At 43.4% G+C, this 21,853-nt stretch overlaps 1 protein-coding gene across 2 annotated transcripts in view; it reads right to left on the bottom strand.

Annotated features, from left to right (window-relative positions):
* Positions 1 to 79: 79 nt before the first annotated feature.
* Positions 80 to 21,853, bottom strand: part of ric1 (RIC1 homolog, RAB6A GEF complex partner 1) — a 33,101-nt gene continuing 11,327 nt past the window's right edge. The window contains exons 3-28 of one of the 2 annotated variants that reach the window (XM_035184332.2): positions 16,811 to 16,890; positions 15,810 to 15,917; positions 13,543 to 13,688; positions 13,019 to 13,155; positions 12,671 to 12,703; positions 12,112 to 12,203; positions 10,904 to 10,992; positions 9,986 to 10,130; positions 9,834 to 9,882; positions 9,259 to 9,450; positions 8,952 to 9,158; positions 8,739 to 8,777; positions 8,381 to 8,491; positions 7,937 to 8,026; positions 7,655 to 7,815; positions 6,792 to 6,930; positions 6,582 to 6,698; positions 6,085 to 6,492; positions 5,654 to 5,965; positions 5,344 to 5,502; positions 4,743 to 4,870; positions 4,352 to 4,632; positions 3,937 to 4,149; positions 3,669 to 3,846; positions 3,393 to 3,581; positions 80 to 3,214 (exon numbers count right to left, since the gene is read on the bottom strand). In XM_035184332.2, the coding sequence (XP_035040223.1) occupies positions 2,899 to 3,214; positions 3,393 to 3,581; positions 3,669 to 3,846; positions 3,937 to 4,149; positions 4,352 to 4,632; positions 4,743 to 4,870; positions 5,344 to 5,502; positions 5,654 to 5,965; positions 6,085 to 6,492; positions 6,582 to 6,698; positions 6,792 to 6,930; positions 7,655 to 7,815; positions 7,937 to 8,026; positions 8,381 to 8,491; positions 8,739 to 8,777; positions 8,952 to 9,158; positions 9,259 to 9,450; positions 9,834 to 9,882; positions 9,986 to 10,130; positions 10,904 to 10,992; positions 12,112 to 12,203; positions 12,671 to 12,703; positions 13,019 to 13,155; positions 13,543 to 13,688; positions 15,810 to 15,917; positions 16,811 to 16,890 (4,119 nt within the window). In that variant the 3' untranslated portion in view covers positions 80 to 2,898. The remainder of the gene's footprint in view (positions 3,215 to 3,392; positions 3,582 to 3,668; positions 3,847 to 3,936; positions 4,150 to 4,351; positions 4,633 to 4,742; positions 4,871 to 5,343; positions 5,503 to 5,653; positions 5,966 to 6,084; positions 6,493 to 6,581; positions 6,699 to 6,791; positions 6,931 to 7,654; positions 7,816 to 7,936; positions 8,027 to 8,380; positions 8,492 to 8,738; positions 8,778 to 8,951; positions 9,159 to 9,258; positions 9,451 to 9,833; positions 9,883 to 9,985; positions 10,131 to 10,903; positions 10,993 to 12,111; positions 12,204 to 12,670; positions 12,704 to 13,018; positions 13,156 to 13,542; positions 13,689 to 15,809; positions 15,918 to 16,810; positions 16,891 to 21,853) is intronic. The other variant, XM_035184333.2, reaches the window with a different exon arrangement.

Consider the following 21,853-nt stretch of genomic DNA (forward strand, 5'->3'; position numbering starts at 1 on the left):
ACTAATTACTTCCTGTCAAGATCTAATAAAGGCAATAAAAGATGTCACATATAATACATTTCAATTGAGGCAAACTAACCATTTTTAAAAATAATTTATTGATCTTTATGTACAAGGGGAAAAAAAAAAAACTGTAAAGTAGAAAACCAAACATGAGTAGAAAAGGCAAATGTACAAGAGTTTCTTTACACTGCATTGAGGATAATCTGCTGCTCCTGCCGAGGAAACAACACGTTTACACTGTACACCGGAGGAGGGAGGGGGAGCTGTCCACGTCTGGGTGGACGCGTCACCCCCCCGAGAAAGTACCACGAGACGCACCTGGCTGACCCGCTCCTCGCCTGCAGAGAAGGAAACCACCACAAGATCTGAAATACTGATCTTCGCAGAGAGGAACTTGTTTCTGAGCGTTGATGGTCGTTTCCAATGAGAAGGATGGGTTGTGGTTGTGTGTGTGTGTGTGTGGTTGTGTGTGTGTGTGTGTGTGTGTGTGTGTGTGTGAGGTTTTGTTCCCTCTGCATAATGACTCCAGCGCTCGATCGAGCTCCAATCAGAAGGCCTCTGGACGTTAAGTCTTTGGTTCATCAAGTCACCGTGTTTTTTTGTTTTCGTTTCTTCAAGTCAAGTAGAAGCGTACAGCGGAGCAGCGAGGTGGAGCTGTAGCCTGGGTTCAGGGGCGGGGACGAGGGGGGGGGCTTTACGCAGAGGGACGACAGTACATCGGTGGGAAAGTCAATTTGCCCTTTTGTTAAGAGGAGAAGACAGAAGAGGAAAATGTTGACTTTCAAACTCGTCTTGCACAAACGGCACAAGAGAGAAAACACGTTTCTATTCGCCTGATTTGGTCATTCGTGAAAAGTAAAAGCTGAAAAAGGGAGAAGGGAACAGAAACAAAAGAAGCGGAGTAACATTTCAATTCATTGCACGACGTAATACTGACGTAACTGTGATAAACCTTTTAGTGCTTATGGAGCCAATACGTGACTGATGGACTAAAAGGAGGAAAAGTCATCAGTCATAAAAAAAAAAAAAAATACAAGCACACGTCCAGGTATCAATTCAGCAAAGATCATTCAGCTATAATGCCAATAAATAATAGTTAATAATGATGACTAATATATTTAAAAATCAATCCCATGTGATGGAGGTCACCAAACATGTCAAAAATCCGTCAACAATACAATGTGGTACACGCGTTGGGAATAGATCCACACAGGAGCAGGCGGAGGGACTGGTTCAGGGAGGTGATATGTACGATGGACTGAATGAAATGTTTGTCCTGATCACGTGGCGAAGGTTCGATTCCGCATCGTCCATCAAACAACCAGGGCCGAGGCCACACTGGCTTCAATTTCATCCTTTGTCAGAACGATGCTGACGCGTCACTGAGAATCAAATTGTGCTCCGACAGCATAGTCGGGAAAAAAACCTGCAGAGTAAGACGGCTTCAATTACACAATGTTCGCGATCCGACTGAAAAACAAATGTGTGTTTAAAGTGTCATGATTTGGTTTTTACAGCACACGACCTCTACTACTCTGCAGCTTTAAAGGAGACGTACGATGCCTTTTCAGGTTTTCCTTCCTCTAGTCTGTTAAACATTTATTTGTGTGAATGTTCTGCAAAGTTAAAAAGTCTGCGGCCAAAGGGAGCATCTCCACAGACGCTCCTGCAGAACCGTGTCCAACAGTCCTGCTGAAGATTCTACGTGATTCTGTCACATGACGTCAAGATGCCCGATATTTGCATGATGCACGAGACGAGACGACGACATTAGGGCGTGTCGACCTTTTCAAACAGTGACACACATTAAAATGATGAATCTGAGCATAATGTGTCTCCTTTAAATCTGCTCACCTCAGGAACACTGAACACGACTTTGCTCTTTGTCTAAAACCTGGACCACACTGAGAAAAGCCGCTTCTGGCTCCAACTCCCAATTCAAACGTTTGTTTTACGCCTGCACTTCACCAAAGTCGGGGATGGGGGAGGGTGGGGGGCATGGATGCATGAAAAATACATGAACAGAGAGAGGTACTGATCAGTGGTAAAAACACTTCTGCACTCGCAACCACAGACTCTTCTCCAGAGACCATTATCTTCAAAGGTCTTCACGTCGTCACTTTCCTTGAATTACACAGAATTCATACCATGAACCTTTTGCTCTTTATAGAGGGACAGGGTGTGTACTTGATAGAAAAATAATGTTCTCCTGTACACACGTCATTGAAAAAGGTATCACAAAAATAGTTTGAAGTCAGATGAGGTATGCAAAGTATGAAACACCTCTTGTGCGCACACTTTAGGCTCAGACACACTTCCAGCGCATCTTGAAAAATGGTTTCACCACCAAAGAGCTTTGTTCTACATGATGAGTAGCAATGGAGCAAGACGCCGCGATCGAACACACTCCGGTTATTTGTCTCCGAGCTGATTCTTGTACCGAATGAAACAACAAGACACTGACCAAAAAAAATAAAATCAAAGTTTTTCCAATTGCACTGGACCGAGTGCCGAACAACTTGTTCCGGAATAAAAACCTGGTGCCTTCCTGCGCTGGTCCACAGCTTCCAAACACCACGACACACTCACACAGGTGACCTTTATTCTGACAGAGCGTTTTGGTAAAGTTAGGCCTGTTGGACGGCAGATGAATCCCATCCAGTTGTGCTGTGACGTCTCTGTTGCTCAGCATCCACAGGGACTCTAGTCGACACCGAGGGCAAATCTGAAGAGTGGGTAATACTGTAAGATCCTGCAAGACGTACTTTCTGTGCACGCTCGCAAACACACTCACACACACGCACACAAATTAGGTCCATTTCCTGTCAGCCACTGCAGCTGGTGCTGCCTCCTCCAGGCTCGAGTTCATACGGAGTCCAGAGGAGGCGCCTGGCTTCATGACAGGGTGCAGTCGTAGGCTCCCTCCTCGTCCCCCTGCTCCTCTGTCTGTTCTGGGGGACAGTCCTCTGAGGGGGGGCGAGGAAAACCTCCCGCAGGTTCGAGGGAGGGCAGCGACAGGCCCAGCGGAGCCGCCGCTCCTCTGCTGTCCTCGGGCCGGGGCGCGGCAGCACCTCCCAGACCTTCAGAGCCTCCCAGTTTGGAGCTCTGGCTGGTTGGCTGGAAAGCTTCAGGCAAAACCTGCTCCGACACAGAGTCCATCAACTGCTGCAGCTGCGGCTGGATCAGGTTGAGAAATGGTTTGTATCCCAGGCTGGAGAAGAGAAGAGAGTCGAGGGACAGAGAAAGCTTTAGCATGACAGTTCACATACATTCTTTTTGATATTAAAAAAATAGATCTGTAATAGCAACAAACTGACGATAGAAAGCGATAAAGACTCAAACTGGGAACAAACCCATCTGGACAGGTTATACCCCCGTGTTTTACCCACCAGTCAGTGGAGACCCATGTGTCCACAGCCAATAAGCCGCTCCGGACATTCTGCACAGTTTCTTGGGGAACCTCTGGGCTGTCCAGGAAGCTGATCACCTGCTTGATCACGTTTGCGTCCCGCAGGATCAAACCTATCACGACGCACCACTCCAGACAGCCGGCCTCCATGAACACATGGAGCAGGTACCTGAAGAGAGAGGAAACAGCTGTCGAGCTACAGGCCTTGGTTTCTTGTTGAATGAATTAAAAACACAAAATGAGACAGTGGACTCACCTGAGCTGCACCTGCGACTTGTGCGGGCCCTTGTTGGCCAGCTCCATGGAGATGTGCTCCAGCTCGGCCTGGCTCAGGCTCAGGGTGGACGAGTTCTCGTCGACCATCGTCCAATCACCGTCCACCACTGAGCTGGTTTCTGTGAGGTCTGTGGCCGAGCCGATGCTGTACTCCTCCACTAGAGGGATGAGCAGTGAAAGAAAGGGTTAAACAAAATAAAACCTGATGACATTTGCAAACATGAGTCTGTTTTTCTGTCGGGGATTACCTTTGTTGGTGAGCAGTGACAGGAAGGCGTCGTGTGTCTGTGGTGAGTGCTGGTTGGAGTGAGCCGACGAGGCCGTGTCCATGTCTTTGGCCCCCTGCCCGAGCCCGTCCAGCCAGGTGTGGTTGGTGGGATCTGCCTGAAGGGGCGCTGTGTCCATGTCGCTGTTCAACAGGCTGTCGGCCGACTGCGACTTCAACAGCCTCGTGCTCAGCACTTAGAGCAACAACAAAAATCGGCATGACATATGAGCATTGAATCAAAGGTCTAACTTTTATGAATGCATGTAACAACTGTAGCATTTCTAATCTCTACTCAGTTAAGCTTTTAAAAACATTTAAAAAACAATAGCACTTGGTCATTTGTGTTTGTTTAGTTTCCCAGCAAGCTCCTCTATTATCTGGATCCTGTCACTCACCTGTGCGACACTGTCCGTTCTTCAGGGGCGAGCTGAGGCTTCCCACAGGAATAACAGGAAACGGCCAGAGAAAATCCTTATGGAGCCTTTTCAACGCCGAAACAAAATCATCTACGTGAGCCACGCGGTTCCGTTCGCGGCACAGCCAGCCAATTAGCTCGAAGCCCAGCTGTGCCGAGAAGCACCCCAGGTCGCGGAGGCGCACCTGCTCCAGGAGGTGACGGGCGTGGCGCCACAGCATCATATCAATATACATGTTCTCTGGACACTCCACATCCCGGCTGTCAGGAACCAAAGCAGGGAGACGGACAATAAGAGAAACCGTGAGCAAAACTGAATACTCAATCAATCAAAATCTCCAAAATGTGTGTGTGTGTGCGTTTGTCTCTACCCTTTAACCGAGGGTCCAGTGGGCATACTGAAGGTCTTCTGCAGGTTGAACTTTCCTGGGGTGATGCAGTCTGCCGACTGAGACAAACTAATGCTGCGATTTCTAAAGATCTCAGTTGAGCTGGGTTCCTACCACAAAGACACACATCATTATGTTCACTTGTATCCATAATAATATGAATTTATTATAGTTCACAGTGAAATGTTTGTAGATCTAACAAAAAATCGACAGTTGAGCCGTTTCCAGGAGTCTGGTTTGTTGTTTGATGTCCGAACTCTTCTTGTGCCATTTCTGGTGTTTTGATGTGAGCATTATTGATCAATATATTAGTACCGGCATCACAGCAGGAAGCTTTATGTCATCTAGGCATTGATTTTGTACCATATTTCAAGACATTACTTATTTCTAATTAGATTTTGCCTTCCAGACACACTAAGCCACTGATGACTAAGTTCAAACAAATATCAATGTTTCTAGCCTTTCAGTGTGGATCAATGAAAACATCTGTGAATATGATTTTCATTTATTCTTTTTGCCTGGATGTGGCCCAAGTATAAACTGCACAAATTATCTAGTTTTGAGATGATTTGAACTTGCTCACCTGAGTGGTGGGTGTTGGGGGCGGAGTCTCCATCTCCCCTGAGCCAATGGCTTTGAGGAATCGGATCATGTGCCGACACAGGTCCCACTTGCCCTTTTCCAACGCCGTGTTGAAGAGTAGGGTGGCGTGCTGCCTGCTCACTGCTGGAACCTCCATGTTCTTAATAGGGAGGGAACAGTAGAAAAGACAGTGAGCAACAAATGTTTTTCATGACACACTAAATAACTCCAGTCAGGGGATTTTGTTTTCTGTCTAAACCTGTTAAATAGTCTCAGAGTTATGTAGTGAAAAGCACATCCCCAGTAACTACCTGCAGTATAATCAGATACGAGGCTGCTGTGTCCAGGTCTTGAGCTATGAGGCACTCCTCGAACAGATCTTTGGGGTTTCCCACAGCGGCAAACAGGTAGTTCCACAACGCGTACTCCGTCTTCCTGGCGCAGTGGACGATGGTCTGAAGGAAGAGCGGGAACTCTGTGATGAACTTGGCCACGGTGGGCAGCAGAGGGTCTGGGATGGGCTCCCGTGATGTCGCCTCTTCTTCCAGGACCACATGCACCATCAGCTCCATGACATGGGGGAAGTAGGGGAGGGAGGCACATGACTGAGCCAGCATCAAAGCCTGTGGGTGAAGAAACGTTAAGGAAAGGAAAGAATGGAGTAATTGTTTGATTGTGTTGATTTTTCTCCAGCAGTCCTTTAATAGGCTGAAAGATGAAAAGAGAGGTGGGGTCCACGTACGTGTTCACCCAGGTTTCGAACCAGCAGCTGCCTGAGGATGTGGTGGAGGTAGATCTGGGAGGTCCTCTCTACTGTGCAGTAGGGAAAGAGCGCCTCCAGTGGCTCTGCTGATCCCTGCAGCCCATCGTAAAGCACAGTCTCATTGGTTGCCCCAAGTACCAGGGCGTCCTCAAACAGTACAGCCAGGGGATAGATGTTGATGTGGAATGGCAGCATGATGCGTCTGGAGAGGAAGGAGTGGGGCTTGCGGTGGTCCCGGGGGAACAGGGGCAACCAGACTTTCATGCCTGCCTCGCCGCATGACAGCCACAGGGCGTCCAGCAGGTAGCGCTTCTTCCTGTTGGAGCGGCAGGTGGTCCACACGTTCTCCACACACTGGGCCAACACCACAGGAGGACAAAATGGTAGCTAGGGACGAAAAAATTAAATAAGTTACAGGGAATCCTTTACAAATATGTAAAAACTAAATATTACCATTCAACAGTGTTTCCACTCACCAGCTTCTTGTTATTAGCAGGGGTCTCCTTGTCTCGTACCTGTGGACCTGAGCGGTCCCTCTGTAGCATGATCAACTGGCCAGCCAGATTCAACATGATGCTTTCTGCCATGCAGGCCTGAAATACACACGCACACATATAAAATCATGAATAGACATGCAACTATAGATATTTCATGTTTGTGTATTTGTGTAAATGGTCTTGTGTTACCTGCTGCGGGGCTTTCAATGTAATCCCAGTCTCTGTACGCACGGATGTGAGTGTGACGGAGACTACGAGGGCCGGGTGAGGGATGTAGCGAGACATGGACACCTCCTGCAGCAGCTCCACGCTGGCTGACGGGTTTGGACTGGAGCGACATGCACAAATACACACAGTGAGTCACAATTCATGACATCAAGTTAAAAACACATACTGCATGTGAAGAACAACAGGATGAAGAGTATTTTAACAATAAGGTGCTTGAAAAAGATTGAGAGAACCTTTTAAGGAGGCAAAAGAATTTGACTGCTGAGGAGAATCTAATTTTCTTTCTGGTAAAGGTATAAAACACTGAACTACTTCATTGAGGTTGGTTTCTAGATTACATTCAGCTTTTAAATTAAACTTGAATTTAGACAGTGATCTTTCTGACACTGGCGAGACACTGTTGTAGTACAAACTATGTCAGACATAAAGCTGAGGCCTAGCTCTGTCATGTGATAGGTTTTAGGTCAACAGCTTTAACTAAAAGCCTCTTTTCCCAAGGGAACAGCACCGATATCTAAAACTATTATGACTACTGGTGCCAGGGAATTCCCTCGTGCTAGAGTGTGTGAAATGAAGAAAACTGTGCTGAATGTGCAGAAAGATCCAGTTTCGAAAAGACACAATCAGCTCTCAACAGTAATAACATTTGTTTCGAGAACACAAAGCTTGACCAGTAGTGTAGATTAACATGAATATACAGGTTGTAGAAGCCAAAGGCAAAATCTGTCAGAATACAAACAAATTATATTTTTCTCTGGGAAAGATGCATGTCAGATATGTAATACTGAATCTTTTCTGTAAGTGGAAGCGTAACATGAGCCCACCCGTCATTCCTCCTCTCAATGCTATAGAGGCAGATGGAGCAGTCGGCTCGGAACAAGATGACCATGTCTCTGAAGACGTTGAGCAGCAGCGTGTCTGAGTGCAGCTTAGTGACCGAGGCGAAGGCGTTGTCCAGGTTGGATGAGCGTTGGTAGAGCCTCAACTAGTGTCCAGAGAGGAAACAGAGAAAGACGTCATGACGTGACCAACAGAAACTAAATCATCATCTATATTATGAAGTAGAGGGATGTGTGAGGATGATGTGAGCGGGGCTTCAGCCTCACCTGCTCTTGGTGGTCTATATGATTGTAGCAGGCCACCACCACAAAGTCTTTCCACCAAGCAAGACCTCCCGTCACCGTCATGTTCTGCTCCTACAGAGAAATACAAACACACATTAACATTATTGACAAAAAACTAACCTGGAAATATTTAGAAATCTTAACCATTACAAGTGAATACATCTTAATAATATTTTGACAGACAAAAATTGCTTGTGATAAAAAAATCTAGCTGTGCAACATGTATAACAGTGTTCTATCTGGGAGAATTTAAAAAAAAGGTAAGAGGTGATAATTGCTGACCTGTTCAGTCCAGACAAAATAAAATTACAATTGTTTCAGAGTTAACACTTTCCAGGCACGAGTCAATCATTTGTTTTAACACTGATTAACATCCAGAGAGGGTTAAATGTAGATTTTTGTCCTCCAGGGGACGGCGTTACTTACCTGAGTGATATTTCCAAACAGCTTCCATTTCCTTGTGAATAAGGAGTAGTGTGCAAAACCCCGCCTCCCTGCTACAGCCATGCACTGGCCTGCTGTGTCTATGGCTGCAAACTGTACACAAAGAAAGAGTACAATATTGTATGTTTAGCCATAAATCATATAAAATGGGCGTTATACGCTCATGCCAGCATCTGATACCCCATGAAAAAGATTCTTCTTGTTGTTTTAACCTGTTTGTGATACCAGATGTCTACATGTTCCACATATAACGTCAAATTCAATGCCAGAGAGTAAAGAGGTTCAGCACTCATGGGAAAAAATTCCAATGACGATTTAACACACGTTGTATGTGACTCACCCTTATCGGCCAGTTGCTCTCTAGGTATGTGCTGTGGATCTTGAGGAAAGCAAAAGGAAAGGAGAATTAGAAAAAAAATATGAAATGCATCTATTTTGATCATGTATTAATTCATTCTGTGCACCTGAATCCTGAGAAATAAGTCAAGAATCTTGCCATTGTTTTTCAAAATAAAATCCCGCCTATCGAGACGCAAAGTCTGTGCATCCTCACCTGGACCACGTGCCAGTGCTTGTGTCCCAGTAAAGTGCTGAGTCCCTGAGAGAGAGAGGATTCGGGTTTGGGGGCGGGGTGCATTGGGCTGCCATCGCACGGGTGCACGTGTGTGTGCGCGTCAGAGGTGCCCTGGACCTGCGAGGGGTCACCGCAGGTCAGGTAGAGGCGGTCTTCACCATGGAGTAACACCTGCTCCTGGTTACTCTGCACGGTCGAGAGAGCAGCACACACAGCATGAATTGTTAATGTTGACGTGCATTTTGTATGTTTGGACAAAAGGTTTATCATTTGTGTCTCTTCTCACTGTGCAGGGGTTGACTGTGAGGGCACTCTTGATAAATTGGAACTGCAGTATGCCGGCCTGCTGGGAGGACTGAGGAGGTTCCACCATCTCCATCTCCACCTCCACCTCCACCTCTTCCTGCGGTTCTTCCTGCCGTTTCCTCTCTTGTTTGATAGGCAGCACCCACAGGTGGTAGCCCTCTGCTCCCCAGCACTGTGATCGGCAAAATACATTTTACATTTAACTGGTAATCTCTTTCTTCCTGCTATGAGAAAAAATATCTTTTTAATATGCAACAGATAAACCATGCAATGAAGAAAAACTCATTATTCTAATTTGAGCACATGGAATTGCTTCTGTTCCACTTCAATGAACTGCAATTTGCTTTTAAATAACAGGGATGGTGAGTGAGTTTCAGCCAGAAAACATAGTCACAACTGAAACAAGCTGTGGTTTGACTTTCTTTTATAGTCGTGTTTTATGATTCTTTCAATTACTTGATCTTCGTGGCCTTAAGTCTTTTTAATATTTAGTACTCAAGAGTTTTATTTATTTTTAAAAGTTTGTTGTTGGGACAGTACTAGAACTCCACTAACCATAGAGCAGATTTTAATGGGGTCCTTCTTAGTACCATCAGAACGATACCTGAGGGGAGGAGGAAAAATATATTAGAAATTCCACAATTACAACAAAATGGTTCATATGAAATGTCATTAACAGTTGTGTACGGATGTGTGTGTCCACCCACGCAAAGTCCTCTCCCAGAGTGCAGATGAGGTGAGCTCCAAAGACGCTCCACAGCGATAGGCCACCGCACTCCCACGTAACCATGACTACACTGTAGTCAGGTGACCAGCAGATGAGTTTGACTGGGCCCGTCTTGTTGTAGATGTCTGAAGAGGCAACGACATTAGAGTAAAGTTCAGAACACTGGAGCTTTTGTTGACTTCTTAGAAATTCAATTTTTTTCAAATGACGTCACTGAGTCATTACACTCTAGACTATAAGACTGTAAGAATTTATTTGAATTTCTCACACACATTTCAGTTTGTGACCAAGAATATTTTTCTATGTTGTCTTTTTGTTTAATCTGCTGAGCTCATTAATGTTTTGCTCTTTGTTTTCAAATGTCCCCAGAGGCTTTCTGGTAACAACAAAAACCACAACAAAGCAAACCAAACATGAACAATGATTTATTAACTCAAGCAATAGCTGAGCAAAGCCTTTTGAAATGCAGTTATGTTCCTTCTTCCTCTTGCACAATAGCCACAAAAAAGGTTTTTCCACAGCTTGAAATTGAAATTTATAACTAGCACCACTGCCTTTACTTTAAATCATTTTAGTCCCTAATAAGACTTTTTTTTTTAAAGAAAACTTTATAAAATGCCCCTATAAATATAAAACTCAACAAAATTAGAAACAGGCTGATTCAGTGGTGGTTCTACATGGAAGTTCAACCACTAGATGGAGCTGTGGCTTTAGATCCCATCTGAGAAGTCTGACTGAAACAGATGTGATCTGTGAGGAAACATAGACGTGTATACCCAAGAGGGAGAAAGCTGAAGGAATGCGAGTTATCTCAGAGAGGACTGTGTGTAGGGGTAAGACAGACAGAGAGACAGATAAAGAGAGGAGGGAGACTAGAGGAGATACGTATGGATGGTACCTGGGTAGTGTTTTGGCGTGAGCTCCAGTTTGTGGGAGAGCTGCATGGACCCTGTTGCAGTGTCGATCATGTACACCAGCACGGAGCCACTGAAACGAGAGCAACCGCAGTTAAACAGACATAATTTTAAGATTTAACGATCAGCGGTGCGACAGGGCCGGTGACCTCTGGCTGTAATTTGGAGTAAATACCTTCAAGCTACATTTCTCTGCTTTGAACAACTTCCAGCGTGTCTGTGCACTCGACTGCACACTCATTTGGACACACACGCATGCATGCACATACCTCTAAACCAACAACGCCAAGGTCAAAGTATTTCTACTGTGTGTCATAGCAAACACTTTATCACAGAGGCTTAAAATGTGGTTCTTCAGCCGCTGCCAACTGATGTGGACGTTAATTCAGCAGTAAAAAAATCACACCAATGTACATTTAAGTAACCAGCCCTTTAATTTGGATGTGTATTTAACTTGACCATACTGAGCTGTGTTTTCTCCCTGTACTGCGAGACCTTCATTTTTCTCTAAAGCAGTTTTCCGACATGAACTCCAGGTCAGATGCATTCACAACAATGGGAATGTGTGCAGAACATTCAGGCGAGAGAGGTGGAGTCTGGGTGGTGCCTGCAGGAGGCAGGATATGACACATAACTTCCGCTGCAGAGAGCACAGTGGTTTTGTTTATATCACATCGACACTGGCATCGGTCATTATCTCCCAAAAGCTGTCATCTTTCCAAGTTGACATCTTCGTCTTCTACGTGCATGGCATCTCTTTTTCATCCTCAGATAATGGATTCTTCGCAGCCAACAAGTGTTAAAAACGTCATAAACACACCCACTTTTCCTGCTGTGTTCTTACACTGACTTTTACAAGGGGGCTGGAAAGAAAGGTAACTGCAGGACAATAATCACATGTTAAGGTACAAGACGCAAACAAAACCGAAGAAAAAGTTGAAGAGGAAGAGATTGGAGCAGTGAGGAAGAGAAATTCCTGCCAAGCTGTCAGATTGTATGATCCATGAGGAGTTTCTGACAAGCACACGAGGCAGCCTCTGCAAACACAAGCTGACAGATCGTCACAGCGGACACACACCACACGGACAACAATCGCTCTCTGTAACACACATACGCAAACAAACGCACCCACGTTTACTTCTCGACACTGTTTTTTGCGCAGACACAATGAGAAAATGGGACAGACGCATACCTGGCGCAGCCAAAGGCCATCAGTCTGTACTTGTTGTTGACAGCCACACAGGTGCCATCAGTGACATCTGCCGCCCAGACGCCCTGCAGCTGCTGGAGACACACACACGAATACAAAATCATTAACAATTACATAAAACTTTTTGTCTGTATGATGTCAGTGACTTAACTGCTATCTCCTTAAAAACACTTTATATATCTTGATGGTGACGTCAACACTTACTTTCCAATTTCAAGTATCTAATTTCATGCCAGTTTTCAGAAAAATAAACAGATACAGACATCCCTGCTTTAATAAAGCCAGATAAAGAAATAGCTCCAGGTCCTGAACTGAATCCTACGCATCACCAGTTTGGACTTTTGTCCTCCATAAATGGTTCTGTGTATCGATCATCTTCAGGAAAACTAAGGTTACTGTTGCTGCTTTCATTATTAAATCAAACTTTACTGAAACCAGAGAGGGCTCAACGACAACTCTCAAAAAGAACACAGTGCGTCCAGTTGACCTCCATTGATCGTTTTTACATCTGTTTTTACATTTTATTTCCACACAAAAATACCTTGGAGCATGGCGAGGTAACAGATTCCATCAGCTACACGAAAGCCAAACAGAAATTTCAATTGATTTGCAGGAACAAAAGGATAATATCACAAAACAGACATGTTATTCTATCAGGGATTTTCCTGATTAAAATACATCTGAGTTGACTCCTCTGTGTCATATGCTAATTTGCATAGTGAAAACATTAGCTGTACCAAATGCAGGCTATCTGTGAGTTTAAAGATAAAAAAGAGACTTAATAGTTTTTAAAGACTAAAAGTATTACACACTTTGATAATTTGTCATATGTATATTTTAACATAAACTGCGAGTGTACGTGTGTGTGTGTGTCTGTGAGAGTCCTTACGTCTGCGGTGATGGTGTTGTTAAGCGGTGTGATGAAACCCAGGCGCCCATCGCTCAGAACCACGGCGTACCCGTCCAGGGTCACACAATACTCCATGCAACGGATATACACTCCCTCCAGGTCCAGAGAGGGACCACCTACACACAAACACACGCACACATGATTTCAGAGCGCATTACATTGACCTAAATATATATTTCTGAAGACACTTAAACCTTAACAATAACTACTACAAGCCTAAACCTGACAGATAATGCTAAGCCTAACCTTAAAACAATTCCCCATAATGTGACTGTGTAGATATACAGTAGATTTAGGTCCCTCACAACATGAGAAACACCCCACACACAAACATAATACGACAAAGACACTGAATCAGGAGCTGCAGCTAATGATGGAAAGTTAAATCAGGAAAGATCATTTATTTCTCAACAATATCAAGTGATCTGTAGCTTCTTTTTACACTTTCATTGACAATCAGATCTGCTGTGTGTGGTTAGCTTCATGCACAGGTCTTCTCTAACCTCGAGCAGACTGCAGGTCTAGCGAGAAAGGGATCGTAGTGAGGCAGATGGCCTTGCGTCCGTTACTGCCCAGCCCGTCCCAGTGCAGCACATGGAGGTAGCCGTCTGCCGTGCACACCAGCAAGTCCTCCTGGAGGGACTGCAGACTGGTGGGAGGAAGAAAAAAAATAAACTGAAATTAGCATTTTGATTGAAAAAATTGAATAGGTAGTAAAAGACAGGGGCAGTTTGTGGGAAGGGCGGGAACAAGATAAACACCAGAGTGTTAGAAAACAGTGGGCTAGTCTTCATCCAGCTGTGCCCTCTGAGTGAAGCCTGAAAGTTTTACTGGTCAGCTGCGACGAGGCCACATAGCTGCCAGTGCCAAGGCTCACTGTCCTCTAACACATGAGGGAACAAACAGCGCGTGTGTGTGTGTGTGCGCATAGCGCTTCATTGTCCCCGGCCTGAGACTGAGGATGACACAATGGGACAAGCGAGGGATGAAAAGCAAGGGTGAGAAAGGAGAGAGAATAAAGGGAGACAAAAGATGTGAAGAACAGTGGACTTTCACTGTGGAGGAGGCAATGACTTTTATGGCAGTTTCACAGCAGGAGACGCCCGCTCATCTCCTGCAAAAATCAAGCTGTGCCTGTGAAATGCAGACAGCGCGCTCTCGTTCGGATGATTACCCTGTAATCTAGTGCAGACTGCGGAGGAGATGTGACAGATGAACACAGAGGCAGGAGTGACGCCGATAATAAGAAACGCAAGATAAATAAAAAATATGGGAAAAAAAGAAAATTGAGCAGAAAATTGGCGGAGTGACAGCTCTCGTCACTCGGCGAACAAAAGGCGTCAAGTTAAAGGGAGTGGGGGTGACAGGAGGGAAGGTGAAGAACGAGAAGAAAGAAACTATGAAAGAACTGAAATTAGCAAAAACTGAAATCACGAAGGAGAAAATAAGGAGGTATAGCAGACACCGGTTTTCAAGTCAAAAGTTATTATTTTCTCTTCTCACCAATTATATTATAATTTGTGGACTTTAAGACCACCACAGGCTTCAATGGTAAAAAGGAAAACGGAATCTCCTGTTTGTTTTTGCACAATGGCAATTATATTTATTATTGGCTTGTATGAAAATTGAATGATTTGCGTAGAAGATGTTGTGTCCTAACAGGGTGTTGTTGACAGCTAGAGGAACTGAAGTGCAACGTGTCATAATTAATTGGAAAAAGAGAGGAAACATCGTTTATGGTTCTTTTTTTAAGCCTTTACAGAGAATGTGTAGGAAAGAAAACAGCCTGTTAACATTTTATGGAGCTGGCTTTGGAAATGACAAAATAGAAACCCCTCATTTTGAGTAACAACCAAGTGTAGTCAGGTTATGTCACAGCTAAATTATATTTCATGAGATTGACAGCTCATGAGTCTCATTACGGACAAAATTTGCTCTAACGTCCGATGTGAATCACTGACGCTTCCATGCAACACTGGGGATGAATGTGTCATTCTTTCCTTTCTTCAATGACTAAACCCTTCCACCCCCGCATCTGTCCATCACTCTTCCCTCTCAGCGACTCTCCGTTTCTGCAGATTCATGCATATTTCTCTGCAGGCCTCTGTGTTTACAACTAACACAGAGTGAACGAGGGTGGATTCTCAGTGCACCTCGGCCATTTCTCACTGACGATGCCAAATTTCCATGAGAGGAAGGAGAGAATTTTTGTTTTTAGGCCACAACTCTGAGCCAAATGCTCTTAGCAGATACAGAGCGTGGGTAACGTTTAGCAGCTACAACAATGGTGGAATTTCTTTAAATGGCCACTGGGGAACGGTGTGAGGTAAAACAACATATATGCAGTTCAGATCCTGTAGTCAGTGCAGTAAATTAAAGCTACTGAAAGGAAGCTGGAATAACATGTTACATTTTGTTTTGACTTGTTTAGTTAATCGAGCCGTTAGCGGAAGGCTTCTGATATAAGATTTGAAAATGTGTTTACAGGAGGGGAGGATAAAAAAAAACATTGTTTACAGGAAGCTCTTACATTAGATTCACAGTGATATTGTAAACTGCATATTAAATATACTGCGTAATGTATCTTTTAGTGGTTTCAGTTTGTGTGCATACATCCATGAACTTAAGTCGGGAGTGTTTCAACGGACTTTAGGGGCCCTGCATCATTGCCTGCTTTGCCTACCCTGGGGGTCAATAGGGTTTATATGTAGTAAAAAACAGGCAGACACAACAGAATGAGAGAGACAAAGGACAATAAGAAAGTACCCACCTGGTGATGGGGGCCTCCAGATCCACAGGCTTCTTCATCTCTAAAGACAGGGCAGGGGCACATTGCTCTTCCTTATAACCTGGGGTCACTTTCACACGAGGACTTCCCCTGTGAAAACACATTAATACAAATCGATTTGTAGTCATTTGTAGTCATGCGTGCCGAAAAGCCAAAATGCAAATCATTTTCAACTTGGAAAAAAACTGTTTACAGGCAGAGACTTGCCCCACCTCTGTGGGTATGTACTCCAGGAATGTGAAATGCACTAATCCTCACACAATACACACTCAAAGGCAAACACCACAAATACACACACACAATGTGGATGCTTGAAAGATACAAACCAGAGGAACAGAAAGTTCAGGGAAGGAAAATAAGAAATGCAGAGACACAGTTTTTTCATCCACATACTTATGGCCATGTTGTGTATTTGTTGCATTAGCTGAAGCTATCATAGCTTCTCATATTTCACTACCTGCTTTCATCAATCATATAATCACTGCAAATAAAACATGAAGTCATGAGTAAACAAAACTATGTTACAGGATTTAGCTCCGGTATTCCACCTGGCACTGTTTTCCAGCTGCTCTAACGGACAGATGCCAGTTGATGAAATTTCACACGCTGAGTGTAATGAGGAATAAACTGCAGCGAGCAAGAAATACCCAAAGGGTAAAAAAGCTGTTAATTTAAATTAATTCTGCTTCTGTTTATAATCAGCCATGTCGTTATAATGTGTCATAAGCAGTCACAAGGTAGCAGCAGCAACGTAGCAGGGGTCAAATTGTGATGTCTGCTGTTTCAACTGAAACTGTTTTTCAGTGGTTGTGTTTTGTAAATGCAAACACACAGTTGATACAGGTAAAATAAAATATTCATATAACACAATTAAGTTTCAGGGAGAAGTTGGTGGAGCGTCCCTGGAAAATCCAGCTTGGCCCCTTTCACTTGGCTCACCTTACATAAGCATGTGTGTCAGTTTGTATGTGTGCCGCACTCACTTTGGATAGACAGGCTCATAGAGGTACTTGTCATCCCCTCCACCCAGCACGTCGAACAGGAGGATGTACCCTTTGGCAGTCTGAAAACAGAGAGGAGGGACTCTCTCATTAAAAACACATATATAATTACACTCCTTTATTATCAGGGAGGTGGAAATAGAAGACACTGAGAAGCAGACTGAGAGACAAACAAAAAAAGCAATTGGGATGAGAATAATAATTTAAAAGTAAAATTGAATTTCATCACAAACTTGCACAGTCATTCAGTGGCTTTTCATGCAGCCAAGGAGAGAAACAATGCAGAGGCTGGAGGGAAGAAAAGTAAATCAGTAAATAAAATCTTCATCTAACGTTACCATCTTAGACGAGAAAGGGAAACAGACCTAGTCCTTGTGTCCACATTCAGACCAAAAATAGCACAGTGTTGTGTTGGCGTTGTACAGTAAGCTACCTGCAACGTGTACTTGTACACATGTGAGGGCCAACACAGGCTCAGATGCAGATGTAGATCTAAACTGCTGTTAGTGCTCATTTGTCTGATGAAAGGTGTAGGGAGGTTTGACTGAAGCTGCAGCTCTGACGTTGTAGTCACTGTTGTCTGTAACTCGATCATAACGGCTGGGCCCAGATTCTGCTGCATCGTATCAATGACACAGTGCGTCCTTGTTAAAAAAATAATAAATAAATCCTTTAATTAAATGTAAATGTGCCTTCGAAAAGTCATGCTAAGGTTGTTTTCAAAATATTTAATGAACTACTTCCACAAGTTCACTGCTCAGGAATTTGGAAAACTCAATCTAAATTGGCTAAAAACTGCATTAAAAATGTCTAATTAGCCTATTTTTACATAATGCACCAAGTTGCTGACACATGCAGGTCTAAACTGCTGCTTTCGCTGATAATGATGCCCGAGAAACTAAATTTGTCAGCATTTAAAAACAGCACACACACACACAAATCATTCTGTGGAGAGGTCACCCTATCTTCGATGTAAAAATAATAGTAAAGTAGAATGCAAGTACAATACTGCAAATTAATTTTTTTCCACAACTGCATTGCGCACGCGCACACGCACACACACACACAGTTGGCAGGGAAACTGATGAAATTGAGCCCATAGACTGAAACATGACACGAAACCTGATCTACACTCGGCTGTCAGAAATAATGTTCCACGGTTCTGCAACGGCTGTGCACAAAAAGGCTTTCTTCATGCAACTAAACCACCTTGAACCAGAGTGAGTTCGACACAAATCATAATTCTACTATTAACAACGTTTCATTCAGTTGCGCTTCACTGTACGCAGTTGTTTTGCTCATATTCTGTGGCAGTGCACTGAGGAAACCCTTGACTTTTTGAGTGTGACAGCGCTGTTGGTAGCAGGCCAACACATCACCACAGCTATGAGAGAGCCCAAATCAGAGAGAGGGTAACGCCAGCAGCAACATGTAGCTCGACTAGAAAAGAACAATCACAGCCAGACACAGGACAGGGAGCCACACTGAGGCCTGTTAAACTCATCAACAGCCTCAGAGCTCCACGAAGCTGCTGATCCACACAAAGGCGAAAACCGCAAAACAACAACACTTTGACAAGCATGAAATCTACTTCAGAAAATGTCAATGAGTCAAAGGTTTGTTTCAGATCATTCTATTTCTTGAGATAAAATAAGAAATAAACACCAAGTCTACATAGGGATCATGTATTAGGGTAATTTGTGGAGTGATAATATTAATAATAACACAATAATAGAGTTAGCTGGTATTGTGAAGATGTGGCACTTTATTCCCAGTTTTGAAAACTATGTAAACAGCAGTGTTCAAATATTTGTTCAGGTAGCACAGTGAGTTCAGAGCCTCTATAAGTCAAACATCAGCCCCCTTGAGCCAGATGTGTTGAACTGGATTGTTAAAACAACGTCACACTAGATGTAACATGTCTTACCTACTAAACACAATGAAGCGCGCATGCAGATAAAATCCACACATTCATTAGACCTTATTTACTTAAATCACAAAACACAATGTGACACGAGCTTCCTCCTTCGTCAAGCAAGATGGTTGCAGAGACCGGCACATGCATGGTCCAAGACAACCCTGGAAAAATTGGATTGGTAGTTTTCAAAAGTAAAATCGCAGCACACGGAAAAATGCAGTGTTGTGTTTGCTGTATGTGAAGTCACTGTTACACAGACTTCAATGAGAAAAGACATTGCGTTCCAGGGTTGCAGAGCTAAAATTAACCACTTCATCAATTTCATGTTATCACTAAATGAAGTTAAGATTATCACAGAAGGACCTAGTCTCATTACAATGACCTACTTAGCCATAATAGCATAATATGGTAATGAAGTCTGGCTATGAATGAAAGTGTGAATGAGAACAGTGAGTACCTCCACCATGGCTGCACAATCCTATATGTTTACTATTTCAATAACAGGAAATCTTTGTAATTTTAAACTGGGTCTGTTGGACAAACAAACTCTTATTAATTGTCATTAGAGAACCTAATCAAGTGCAAAAATATCCAACTGTGCAATATAACTGAGTTCATATACTCATCTGTCCTAATAAACTACATTTTATTCTATTAATTGCTTGTGTGTTTATATTATTTATTAGACGGTACTGTTGACTTGTCCGTATGTTACTTTCAATGACAATAAAGGCATTGAATTGAAAATACAGTCCATAGTTTTTCCATGGGGAAGGGGAAGCAGATATGAAACTTTAAAAACAACTGTGTATAGGCCAGCAGAAATTCAGCATCTGTGGAGTTAACCTATTAAAACGCCAGGAAGGGACTGGAAAGAAAGGAAATAAACTCCTCGTCGTAATCTGACAAGTCTTCAAAGCCGGGAGCCCCCATTGAATTGAACCCACATACTTAAAAAGACCAAAAAGGCTTCCTTCCCAGAGGAGGGGCCATGTGGGCTCAGAGAGGAAATGTGAGTGTGACTAAGACGCTCCTGTACTTCAAAAGAGTGTGAATTAGAGGAGGCAGGGAATCTCAGTATCAAAGATATGAGGGGGGGGGGGGACTATTTGGCAGCCTTTGACAAACTTCACCAGTGTCTCTCCTGTCTCTCATCTGCAGTTTCATCACAACACATACACGAAAGCTTTCGCACATGGTTTCATCTTTTCATTGAACGATGATTAGGTTTAATTCAACTAATCTTGTCAGATAAGTGTAAAAACAGTGGATGAAAGAGACGGGAGATAAAGGGAGAAGGCCACAATTGAGATGCATCCCATATCCCCGGGACACGTGGTGATCTTTGTTCCTTCACACATGCAGAGATAAAAGATGCAGGAAAAGGGAGGACCTTGGTCATTGTCAACTGGAGCCGCATAAACATGCAGGCACCATTACTGAAGGTAACGATTGTAAGGAAAGTTGCAAAAGTTTTCTCTGTATGTCCTCAGTGGCAACAAAGAGATGCAGTCTTTCATGAGTCTACAAAATATGATGCACCTTCAAATACCAAGATCAGCACAGTTTGTACTGCAGATACAAGACAACAGTGTCAAAGAGGCTCCCTTTTACAGAACACAAAAACAAGAGAGAGAGAAAACAGCAGGAGATTGTCCCGGTCAGATGTGTTCACAACAACAGGAGAAAAAAAAGCAACAACAGCCTCTGTCCTTATCGCAAAATGCTCTGGAATCTCATTGTACTTCCCAGGTAACATCTTTACTGGCATGTTCTACTGTTTTTCATCCAGTTTTCTGTCCGTCTTGTGTTAGAAATGTATTCACAGAGAAATCTGAAAAATCGGACTATAGACCAAATGTATTTCCACATGGGTTTCACATTTCTGTCGATGTGTTTTATGATGTCCTGCGTTAAACTGGTTTCTCCTTATAACTCATGGCCACATTTATAGTTTATACTTAATAATTTGAATATGACAGGCACATAGAAGATGATACTTTAATTATAGGACTCAAGAAAAGGCTTAAGCCGTTGTCACATAACACTTCTTCCACTTGAGTTGGCACCTCAACACTATTTAAACCAACTATCACGACCTCATGCTGCAATTGACAGAGGGGAAGATCAAACAGCCGACTTCAGGCCGCTGTAAAACCCAAACAAATAGGAATGACTGGGAAAATGCAGACTGATAACAACTCTAGTTCAGGCTTGCAAGGAGAGTGAAAGTCTGAATGTTTTTGCAGGAGAAAGAGGCAAGTCAGCAGAAAACTATACATAGTGTAATAGTGTACTGGAGCCTCCCTCCTGCATGTTTGAACAAACTCCAGAGGTCAACACACGCCGGCTTGTGAATATCTGCAGTGGTTCCCTGAAGCTACTTGCACTTTGACAAAACATGCGATGAATTACACAATTCACAGATGTTAATGTTAAAAGGTTGTGGACAGACATTCCTAACTGAACCAATGTCACATGTTTTGATGAGAGTAGCTTCCAGCATGGACTACAAACAAGTACAAACAGTTTACAAACATGCAACGGAAGAGCACAGATTTGTCAAGTGTGTCTGTAACATAAACTGCATATAAAGACGGATGATGCGTCTCCAATTCCTCACACTATCCAGAAATGAAGGCAATACGAACCCTGCAATCATGTGCACTTGGATTCAGAGTCTGCGCAGTAGTGATAGTGGGATGGCGCTGCAGTGCGGGACCAATCATTTCACACCCTTTATATAGCAACAAATAACTAAGTAAAACTAAACACAGCAAATTAAAAATCACTCGCTTACTTACATATGCCATTACTTATGAGTGATGTCTTATCTCACCTAAAAGGCAGTTTCATTTGAACGTTTAGTAGCTCAATCTTTTTCTTCCTTGTTGGGTTAACTGGTGTGCGTCACTGGGAGCAGGACAATTTAAGTGCAAAGCCAGAATAAATTCTTTAATGGAATAATAGTGCAGACAAACAAAACTGAATAGCAGTGCATAAACTGGAATTGGTTTAGACATGAAACAGTAGGACAAAATATAAAGAAACTGTCTTGGTCACTGCAAAAAGTCTTTGGTGGTAAACACGTTCCTGAGTGAGAGTCT

The sequence above is a fragment of the Hippoglossus stenolepis genome, chromosome 18 (assembly GCF_022539355.2).
Source record: "Hippoglossus stenolepis isolate QCI-W04-F060 chromosome 18, HSTE1.2, whole genome shotgun sequence".
NCBI classification, from domain to species: Eukaryota; Metazoa; Chordata; class Actinopteri; order Pleuronectiformes; family Pleuronectidae; genus Hippoglossus; species Hippoglossus stenolepis.